Source organism: Cebus imitator, unplaced genomic scaffold (assembly GCF_001604975.1).
Source record: "Cebus imitator isolate Cc_AM_T3 unplaced genomic scaffold, Cebus_imitator-1.0 Scaffold237, whole genome shotgun sequence".
In the NCBI taxonomy this organism is placed as follows: domain Eukaryota; kingdom Metazoa; phylum Chordata; class Mammalia; order Primates; family Cebidae; genus Cebus; species Cebus imitator.
In genome coordinates this window covers 3,396,808-3,406,688 of record NW_016107552.1, presented here as the reverse complement: position 1 = coordinate 3,406,688, position 9,881 = coordinate 3,396,808, and the positions used below count along the sequence as shown (strand labels likewise).

The 9,881-nt window shown below is 52.1% G+C and overlaps 2 protein-coding genes across 3 annotated transcripts in view; both read left to right on the top strand.

Annotated features, from left to right (window-relative positions):
- The first annotated feature begins 4,340 nt into the window (after window positions 1-4,340).
- Window positions 4,341-5,756, top strand: LOC108282230 (pre-B lymphocyte protein 3). Its single transcript, XM_017498071.2, has 2 exons — window positions 4,341-4,489; window positions 5,301-5,756. Exons 1-2 carry the CDS (start codon window positions 4,441-4,443, stop codon window positions 5,621-5,623), a joined length of 372 nt encoding a protein of 123 aa, XP_017353560.1. The 5' UTR covers window positions 4,341-4,440; the 3' UTR covers window positions 5,624-5,756.
- Window positions 5,757-6,466: 710 nt separating this feature from the next.
- Window positions 6,467-9,881, top strand: part of ZNF70 (zinc finger protein 70) — an 8,735-nt gene continuing 5,320 nt past the window's right edge. The window contains exon 1 of one of the 2 annotated variants that reach the window (XM_017498070.2): window positions 6,467-7,221. The gene's annotated coding sequence lies outside the window, so the exon portion shown is untranslated. Of the gene's footprint in view, window positions 7,222-7,246; window positions 7,672-9,881 lie in introns of those variants that run through there. The other variant, XM_037727695.1, reaches the window with a different exon arrangement.

Here is a 9,881-nt window from a genome sequence, read left to right as displayed (position 1 = left end):
AGGGAGAGTCTCCCTGTGTTGCCCAGGCTGGTCTCGAACTTCTGGGCTCAAGCAATTCTCCTGCCTCAGCCTCCCAAAGTGCTAGGATTGCAGGTATGAGCTACCTCCTGCTACCTGAAGTATAATTTACATACAGTACCGTAAAGTTCACTCTTTCTGGTGCTTTCAAGTTTTGCCAACTCTCATATAACCACCACCACAGTCAAGATACAGAACATTTCCATCGCCCCCAAATTCCTTTGCCGCATTCATAGTCAGCCCTAGTTGGTTCCAGGTCCATAGCAGGTCCTTGTTAGCCCTCACCACTAGCTAGTCCCTCACACCAGTTCTCGCCGTCATTTCCTGTCTTTTATTTATTTATGTATGATTTTTATTTATTTTTTCAAGACAGACTCTCCACCTAGGCTAGAGTGCAGTGGCATGATCTTAGCTCACTGCAACCTCCACCTCCCGAGTTCAAGCAATTCTGCCTCAGCCTCCCCAGTAGCTGGGATTAAAGGCATGCGCCACCACGCCCAGCTCATTTTTTGTATTTTTAGTAGAGATGGGGTTTCACCATGTTGGACAGGCTGGACTGGAACTCCTGACCTCAGGTGCTGCCTGCCTTGGCCCCCAAAAGTGCTTGAATTACAGGCATGAGCCACCGCGCCCAGCCATTTCTTGTCTTTTTTTTTTTTAAAGACTGAGGTTTCACCATGTTGGTCAGGCTGGGCTTGAACTCCTGACCTCAGGTGATCCGCCCGCCTCGGCCTCCAAAGTGCTTGGATTACAGGCGTGAGCCACCGCACCCGGCCCATTTCTCGTCTTTTACATTTTTCTGCTTCTCCCAGTCTCTCCCCTTCTAGTTCTCCTCCTGTCTTCCTCTTCTTTCTGTCTAGGTTTCACTTCCCTTTCTTTCCCTTCATTCCCCACTCCTTCCCTCTCTCCATCTCACCCTCTCTCTCTCCTTTCTCTTTCTTTCCTTCTTTCTTCCTTTTTTCCTTCCTTCCTTTTGTAAGACCCTGTCTTTACGAAAAAAAAAATTTTCGAAGAATTAGCTGGGCATGCTGGCTTACATCCGTAGTCCTAGCTACTTAGAAGCCTGAGGTGGGAGGATCACTTGAGCACAAAAGTTCAAGGCTGCAAGTGAGCTACGATCACACCACTCTACTCCACCCAGGGCAAGAGAGCAAGTCTCAAAATAAGTACATCAATTAAATGAAAACAAAAGAATTAGCCAGGCATGGTGGCATGCACCTGTAGTCCTAGCTATTTGGGAGGCTAAGGTGAGAGGTCTGCTTGAGCCCAGGAGTTCGCGGCTGCAGTGAACTATGATCAAGCCGCTGCATTTCAGCCTGGGCGACAGAGTGAGACCTTGTCTCAAAGAAAAGAAAAGAAAAAAGAGAAGAAAAGAAAGGGAAGTGGAAGGAAGTGGAAGGGAGGGGAGGGGAGGGGAGGGGAGAGGAGAGAGGGGGAGGGACAGCAGAGAAGGGGAGAGCAGGGGAGGGGCGAGCAGGGGAGGGGAGGGGCTAAAAGTGCCATTGTAAAGATAGTTTGTGGCCGGATGGTGGCTGACATCTGTAATCCCAGCAGTTAGGGACACCGAGGCAGGTGGATCCCCAGAGGTCAGAACTTTGAGACCAGCCTGACCAACATGGTGAAACCTCATCTTTACTAAAAATACAAAAAAGTTAGCTGGGCATGGTGGTGGGCACCTGTAATCCTAGGTAGTCAGGAGGCTGAGACAGGAAAATTGCTTGAACCCAGGAGGCGGAGGTTGCAGTGAGCTGAGATCGTGCCACTGTACTCTAGCCTGGGCAACAGAGCGAAACTGTCTCAAAAAAAAAAAAAAAAAGAAAAGAAAAGATAGTTTGTTACTCAAATTTCCCCAAAAAAGGGAGTACACCAAGGTGGGCCACACAGGAAGCACCACAGTTGATGGGCAGGCAGAGGGAGAGGGAGGAACAGTGGGCGAGGGCCTCTATTGTGGTTTCCAAGGCTGGGCAGGCCAGGATTAGGACTGAGTAATTAAAGTGGATTCTGGGGCACAGGCTGCCCCTAGTTGTCTGGTGCATGGCCCTGGAGAGATTAGGGCAGGTGGAGTATAAGAGCAGATTAAAGAATGGGGTTCAGGGGTTTGGGATTAGTTGACTTGCATTTGAAAAGCATGCTTTTGCTGGTCAGTTGCGGTGGGTGGTGGTTCACGCCTGTAATCTCAGCACTTTGGGAGGCCAAGACAAGCAGATCACGATGTCAGGAGATGGAGACCATCCTGGCTAACACAGTGAAACCCCATCTCTACCAAAAACACAAAAAATTAACCAGGCATGGTGGCACGCACCTGTAGTCCCAGATACTCAGGAGTTTGAGGCAGGAGAATCGCTTGAACTTGGGAGGCAGAGGTTGCAGTGAGCCAAGATTGCGCCACTGCACTCCAGCCTGAACGACAGAATGCGACTCCTCCATTTAAAAAAAAAACAAACAAAAAAAGCATGCTTTCAGAAGAGTTATTTACTATCATGGCTGGATGAGATGGTTCATGCTTTCATCCTAGCACTTTGGAAGGCTGAGTCTGGTGGATCATTTGACATCAGGAGATGGAGACCAGCTCAGTCAACATGGTGAAATCCCATCTCTACTAAAAATAGAAAAAGAATTAGCCAGGCATGGTGGCACGTACGTGTAATCCCAGCTACTTGGGAGGCTGAGGCAGGAAAATTGCTTGAATTTAGGAGGCAGAGGTTGCAGTGACTGGAGACGGTGCCATTGCACTCCAGGCTGGGCGACAAGAGAGACTCTGTCTCAAAAAAAAAAAAAAAGAGTTATTTACTATCTATAGGGACTAGGTAACCCTGGGAGGGTGAGTCCCTCAATGGTCAACAAGGCCCCAGATTACAGAGCATTGGAATACAGAAAATAAATGACATGGTTAATCCACTCCCTGTGGCCAGCACTGAGCAAACAGGTCTCATCTTTGCATTTTCACAATCCTCAGGCCGACTGTGCTTAACTTCAAGTTCCAAATAAGAAAACCGAGGCACAGTTGGGGGAAGTAACTTGGCTGAAGTCATGCAGTTAAGAAGAGCAGGGGCTGGGATTCAAACCCAAGTTCAAAACCACCTCAGCTACTTGGAATCCTGGCAAATTAAAAAGGCTGTGACAATGTCAAGTCCCGGTGAGGATGCGAAGTCACTGTAAACTCTCTTCATCTGCCGGTGGAAGCGTAGATTGGTACTAACACATGGGGAACTCTGGCAGACCTAGTAAAGCTAAACGTATTCTTTCCTTGCCATCCGGCAGCTCCATTCCTGGGTGTCTATCCAGCACAAATGTGTGTTCAAATAGACCGAAAGACATTGACAGAGACGTTCACAGAAGTTTTATTTGTAATGGCCAAAGACTGGAGAGCATCCAAATGTCTAATGATAGGAGAATGGAGAAACTGATTATGGTGCATTCACACAATGGATTACACACAGCTATGGCCATGAATGAAATATTGCTGCACACACATGGATCACTCTCATAATGTTCAGCAAAAGAAACAGGCACAGAAGAGGACACATCATCCATTCCACTTACAGTTGAAGTTCTAGAGCAGGCAAAAACTAATTGACGTGATAGAAGTCAAAGTGATGATTCCCTTGAGGGTGCAGATCATTATTAACTGAGAGGGCCTCAGGGGAGATGGAGACGTTCTTTTTTTTTCTTTTTTTTTTTTTTTTTTTGGGTGGGTTTTTTTTTTTTTTTTTTTTTTTTTTTTTTTTTTTTGAGGTGGAGTCTCGCTCTGTCACCCAAGCTGGAGTGCAGTGGTGAAATATTGGCTCACTGCAACCTCTGCCTCCTGGGTTCAAGTGATTCTCCTGACTTAGCCTCTCCAGTAGTTGGGATTACAGGCACACATCACCAGCCTCGGCTAATTTTTGTATTTTTAGGAGAGATGGGGTTTCATCATGTTGGCCAGGCTCGTCTCGAACTCCTGACAGGTGATCCACCTGCCTTGGCCTCCCAAAGTGTTGGGATTACAGGCGTAAGCCACTGAGCTCAGCCAAGATGTTCTAAATCTTGATCTGGGTGGAGGTTGCAGAGGTCTGTGTGTGTGTGCCCGCACGCGCAGGGGTATACATACATATACATAAAATCACCAAGCTATACACTTAAGATTTATGTACTTTACTGTATGCTAGTTGTACCTCAATAAAAATGTAGGTTTCTACCTGCTGTAACTGCATGTGAAGACTTCTGGGCTCCTGTTCTCAGATGGCCTTGTGGAGCCAGGACCCTGATATTTGGGAAGACAGGGCCTAGCCATTGGCCCCAGTTCCGCCCCTCCTTCCTCAGTCAATAGGCTGATTTGCATGCTCTGTTGTGGTCCAGTGGCCTTCCCAGCCCTGTACCCCAAAGCACCTGGAGCATATAGCTTTGCAGAACTTCTCCTTGCCTGCCTCCCTGCCTCTGGCCATGGCCTGCTGGTGCCTCAGCCTCCTTCTGATGGGGACCTTCATATCAGGTGAATCCTCCCTGGGCCTCACTCACCTGGGTGTGGGGTGGGGAACCATACTGGCCCCAGAAGGCCCCTTCATGGAGGCAAATCAATGGGGATAGTAGCGCAGGTCCTGGGAGGGATATTAAGGTAGAGGGGAGACCTGGTTTCAGGCAGCTCTGCCCTTGACCTGGGGCAAATCACTTCCCTGTGTGGGCCTTGGTTTTCCCATTTGTGAACAACCAGACCACTAGAGCCCCGGACTCTGACTTTGGGGTCTCCTTCTTAGTTTTTCACAGGGGGAGCTATTGTGGGCTGCTCCCTGCCCCACAGGGCCTGAGGCAATCTAACCTCCCTGAGAAGGTCCTTGCAGCCAGTTGCCTGAGGCTGCGTTGATACGTGGGACAGCCCAGGAGGTTCCTAGGGCTGGTTAGTCTGTGTTCAGGGTTTGGAAGAGCTGGAGTGAAGGAGGTGAGGGGGGAGGTGGAGTGCAATTCTACAGAGAAACATGGGTAGGTAGCAGAGGGACCTAGAGGTTGCTAGTCCAACCCTCAGCTCTGGGCCTTTAACCGAACATGGATCTTTGGGGATGTGGCACTAATGGGGACTTGGGGGCTGCTAAATCCAAACCCCTTACTCAAAAAGGCAGGTGGAGGCCCAGAGAGGGCACCCTAAGTCACACAGAGCTAGGTCTCCTGCACCCAGTTCATTGCTAATCCCATGGTACTGGGCTATGAGCCCTTTGGGAGAATCTCCTTGGAGTCCAGCCAACCCTTCATAGGGCAGGGGTGGGAGGGAAGGGGCTCAGGCTGGGCCTGAGTGGGTTTGTGTCTCTCAGCCTCCCGGCCAGTCCTAGCCCAGCCAGATGCACTGCTGGTCTTCCCGGGCCAAGTGGCTCAACTCTCCTGCACGCTCAGCCCCCAGCACGTCACCATCAAGGACTACGGTGTGTCCTGGTACCAGCAGCGGGCAGGCAGTGCCCCTCGATATCTCCTCTACTACCGCTCAGAGGAGGATCACCACCGGTCCGCTGACATCCCTGACCGATTCTCAGCAGCCAAGGATGAAGCCCACAATGCCTGTGTCCTCACCATCAGCCCTGTGCAGCCTGAGGATGACGCAGATTACTACTGCTCTGTTGGCTACGGCTCTGGTCCCTAGGGGTGGGGTGTGAGATGAGTGCCTCCCATCTGCCTCCCATTTCTGTCCCTGACCTTGGGCCCCTTTTTAACTTTCTGCGAGCCTTGCTTCCCCTCTGTAAAATGGGTTAATAACATTCAACATGTCAGCAACAGCTATTGTGAGGGCCATGAGCTCCCGGCTGAAAAAAGGGACTGTGGTGGGTCTGGGAGTCAAAGACCCACTCCTGGGGTGCGGGGGGTGCAGTGTTGGGGAGAATGGGGATTCTGGGGACTGTTGTCAAAGAGGAAGCACCTGAGACCCTTGGGGCATGGCCCAGACTCCCCCCAGCCCCCTGGGGACACTAACTGGTGGCCTGACCTTTATGTGACCTGAGGAGCTGGAAGGAGAAAAAGGAACCAGGCCTTGCCTCCCCCAGCTCTGCACAGCTGGTTGTGGTCCAAGGCTCAGGGGTCTAGGGTGGCTGGTCCCCATAGAGCTCAGGCTGTTGACTTGGGGAGCAGCAGCCACTGCCTACCCCTTGGAGTCTGTGCCCAAGGCCCAACTCCATGGCATTGATGGGGCAGGAAGGCAGGTGTGTGTGGGTAGCATGGGGGGCACTCGAGTGCCAGGGCTGAGGGTGCTGAAGGCGGGTGGGTAGATGGCTGGGGCAGAGTCCGTTTCCCCAGGGACAATGTGTTCTCCTGATGTCCTGTGACTGGGCCGAGGTCTGCGGAGGGAGGCTCTCCCACAAGCTGGGCAGCTGCACCTGAGCCGGGGATGGTGGGGGGGGCGGTGGGCACGGGCGGAACATTCGGTGGAGGGGCGAGTCTTGCCATCAGCAGCAAGGACGGGGCGGAGATTTCAAGAACGCATTCCTCTTCCCTCCCGGTGCTCCAGAGAGGTGCTTCATGTGGAAGTCAGCCCTAGGATGCACACAGTTGGGGGGCTCAGGGTCCTGGGATGGTCCCGAAAACACTCTTGGGTCTTCGCCGGCTCCTCCTTCTCATCTCTTTCTGTGGGGGCGAGGAGGGCAGGCAGGCCAGGGCTACCCTTGAAGCAGGTTGAGGGAAGGGGATCCTAAAGGACCCTGGGGCCTGTGTGGAGTGACAGGGTCGACAGCTCTGGGGCTCCACTCCTATTCCCCTGAAGACCCCGACCGCCTCAGTGGCTTCTGGCTTGCACCCAGCGCAGGTGCCCGGAGTGCCGGCGGCTCCAGGTCCGCCCGCCCGTCCCGATCTGTTTCCTCCTCTGCTCTCCTGCCAACGCCTGCCCACCCGTTTCCCTCACGGCCAGCACGCGCCTCGGGGACGGCCAGAGCCACCACGCCGACCTGACAGACTCCCCTGACTCGGGTCCTCGTGTCCAGGGGCCCGGGAGGCTACGCGCAGCAACACCCGGCACGGTAGGACCACCGAGACGCCGAGACCTCCGCGCGGCCTAGAGTGGTCCCGGAAGTGCCCGAGGGCCGGGGGCGGGGCTCTGGGCGCTCGGGCGGCCGCGGGCTCCGCGTCAGCAGCTGCAGCGGAGCGAGGCCGCGTCGGCCGCGTCGGCCGCGGGTTGGAGCAGCTCAGGTGCGGCCCCGCCCCGCCCGCCTGCGGCCCCGCCCCGGCCAGGTGAACTGCCCCGCCCTGGCCCAGGTGAGTGGCCCAGCGTCCGCCGGTGTGACCCGAGTCCGCCTGACCACCTGTCCCTCCGGTGGCTCTGGGTGTGCGTGTCCCCAGTTGCGGGGAAATCTGTAGGGGCGCCACGTCGCCGCCTGGGCAGCGTGTGCGGGTCCGTGGCCACTCTTGGCCCCCAGCCAGGAAACCCTGACTGCACTAAGGGTTTGCCCGGTGCCCAGGCCCTGGGGACTCTCTAGAGGATGGGATGACAGATGCTGGAGGACCCCGGGAAGGCCGGGAGAGAGGTGGGAAGCATGGAGTTCCAGATCTTTGCATTTTCGGTCCAAAAACACTTAACATGTTGTGGGGGACAGATAAAGGATTGCCAACTTTTTATCCTGACTGGAGACTTCAGCGTGTAAGGGCTACATAGTGGGAATGGAAAGCCTCTACGGAGGGAAGCTTGGGAACACCAGGATTTAACAGGTGGGTGGAGGAAGAGTTGCAATCCAAGGATACCAAGAAAGAGAACTTATTTGGAAGGCATGAAAATTGGGAAGAAAGCGAGGGTGGGGATGGGGTTGAGGGGTAGCCCAAAGCTTTCATGCACCCAGGTAGGCAGTGTGGGCGGGTGAAGGGATATTGTCACATCTTCGTTTTTTAAGAGAAAGCCAGAAACCTACTGAGTTTTCAGTACTGGCAACTAAGGAAAATGAACAGGAAAAGCCAAACTCTTCGAGAGCCAAACGTAACATAGCAGGATCTCCAGGCTGCCAATTTGCAACCTCGGAAATGAAGGGTTTTGAGAAGGAGGTATTGGAGAGCAGTGCCAGATGGGGTGGGAAGGTGAGGACTGGGAAGAGAGGGACTTGGCAGTAAGGAAATCATCAGATGCCAGAGCTGAGGTCGCAGCTGAAATCGGAAACTTGAAATTTGTCGTGGTGCCATACATAGTTGTATGATTGTTCTTGGCAACATTGAACAGCTTAGGGGGAATTGGCAGAGAAGGCTGGGACTTCGCGGCTGTGGTTGCTGCGGACCAGGAGGTGAGGAGCATGGCGCTGCAGCGTGAGAGTTGAAGTGAGGCGCATGGTTAGACTTACTATACATAGGGAGGGTCTAAGCTGGATGGAGAGGGGGTGAAACTGGAAGAGGAGAGCTGGAGTAAAAATGGGGGCTTGGATTTCGTGAGGGCAAAAGCACAAATTGAGTGAGAGAGCTGGAAGGGTTGGAGATTATGGATTGCTGAAGAGGAGGGGGAGGGGGAGGAGTTGATCAAAGAGTGTTTGAAATACTTTAGGGATGGACGAGGGGGCTCATGCCTATAATATCAGCACTTTGGGAGGCTGAGATGGGTGGATCGGATGAGCTCAGGAATTCGATACCAGCCTGGGCAACATTTCGAAACCCCATCTCTACAAAAAATACAAAGATTAGCCAGGTTTGGTGGTACATGCCTGTAGTCCCAGCTTCTTAAGAGGCTGAGATAGGAAAATCACTTGAGCCTGGGGAGCCAGAGATTGCAGTGAGCTGTAATCACACCCCTGCACTCCATCCTGGAAAAAGAAAAATACTTTAGTCCAGTGCTTTTTTCATAGCCAGTCTTTCTATTGGCTGAAAAATCATTTAAAAAAATTATTCCTAGTCCGGGTGCCGTGGCTCACGCCTGTAATCCCAGCACTTTGGGAGGCTCAGGTAGGCAAATTACTTTAGGTCAGGAGTTAGAGACCAGCTTGGCCAACATGGCGAAACCCCATCTCTACTAAAAATACAAAAATTAGCCAGGCATTGTAGCGGGCGCTTTTCAGGAGGCTGAGGCAGGAGAATCACTTGAACCCAGGAGGCGGAGGTTGTACTCCAGCCTGGGTGACAAGAGAGAAACTTCATCTCAAAAAACAAACTAAAATAAATGCTGATTTAAGCTTTATGAACATGATACAGAAAAAAAAAAAATCATTTCTGCTGGGCATGGTGACTCATGCTTGTAATCCAGCACTTTGGGAGGTGGAGATGGGAGGACTGCTTGAGCCCAGGAGTTCAAGACCAGCCTGGACAACATAATATTATCTCATCTCTACAGAAAAATTAAAAAATTAACCTAGTATGGTGAGATGCCTCTGTAGTCCCAGCTTCTTGAGAGGCTGAGGTGGGAGGATCAGTTGAGCCGGGGAGGTCAAGGCTGTGTGAACTGTGATTCCACTTCTGCACTCCAGCCTGGGTGACAGAGTGAGACCCTGTCTTAAAAAAAAAAAAAAGTTTTTTTTCCAAGTAGAAATGAGTTCTGTTATGACTATTCTGATTAATTTGGTTTTTCTTTTTTCTTTCTTTCTTTCTTTTTTTTTTTTTTTTGGTTTTTACTAGATTCAGTATAAAGATGAAAGTACTGGGCTGGGCGCCCAGTACTGTTATCACCGGGCTGGGCGTGTTGGCTTACGCCTGTAATCCCCAAACTTTAGGAGGCCAAGGCAGGCGGATCACACGGTCAAGAGATCGAGACCATCCTGGCCAACACAGTGAAACCCCATCTCTACTAAAAATACAAAAATTATTTGGGCATGGTGGCACACACCTGTGATCGCAGCTACTTGGGAATCTGAAGCAGGAGTGTCACCTGAACCCGGGAGGCAGAGGTTGCAGTGAGCCAAGATCACGCCACTGCACTGCAGCCTGGCGACAGAGTGAGATTCTGTCTTAAA

What these genes read in the sequence shown, in the direction of transcription:
- LOC108282230 (XM_017498071.2), top strand. Translation starts at nt 4,441, where the DNA reads ATGGCCTGCTGGTGCCTCAGCCTCCTTCTGATGGGGACCTTCATATCA. An exon ending in GATGGGGACCTTCATATCAG is followed by an intron (nt 4,490 to 5,300) that starts GTGAATCCTCCC and finishes TGTGTCTCTCAG; the next exon opens with CCTCCCGGCCAGTCCTAGCC.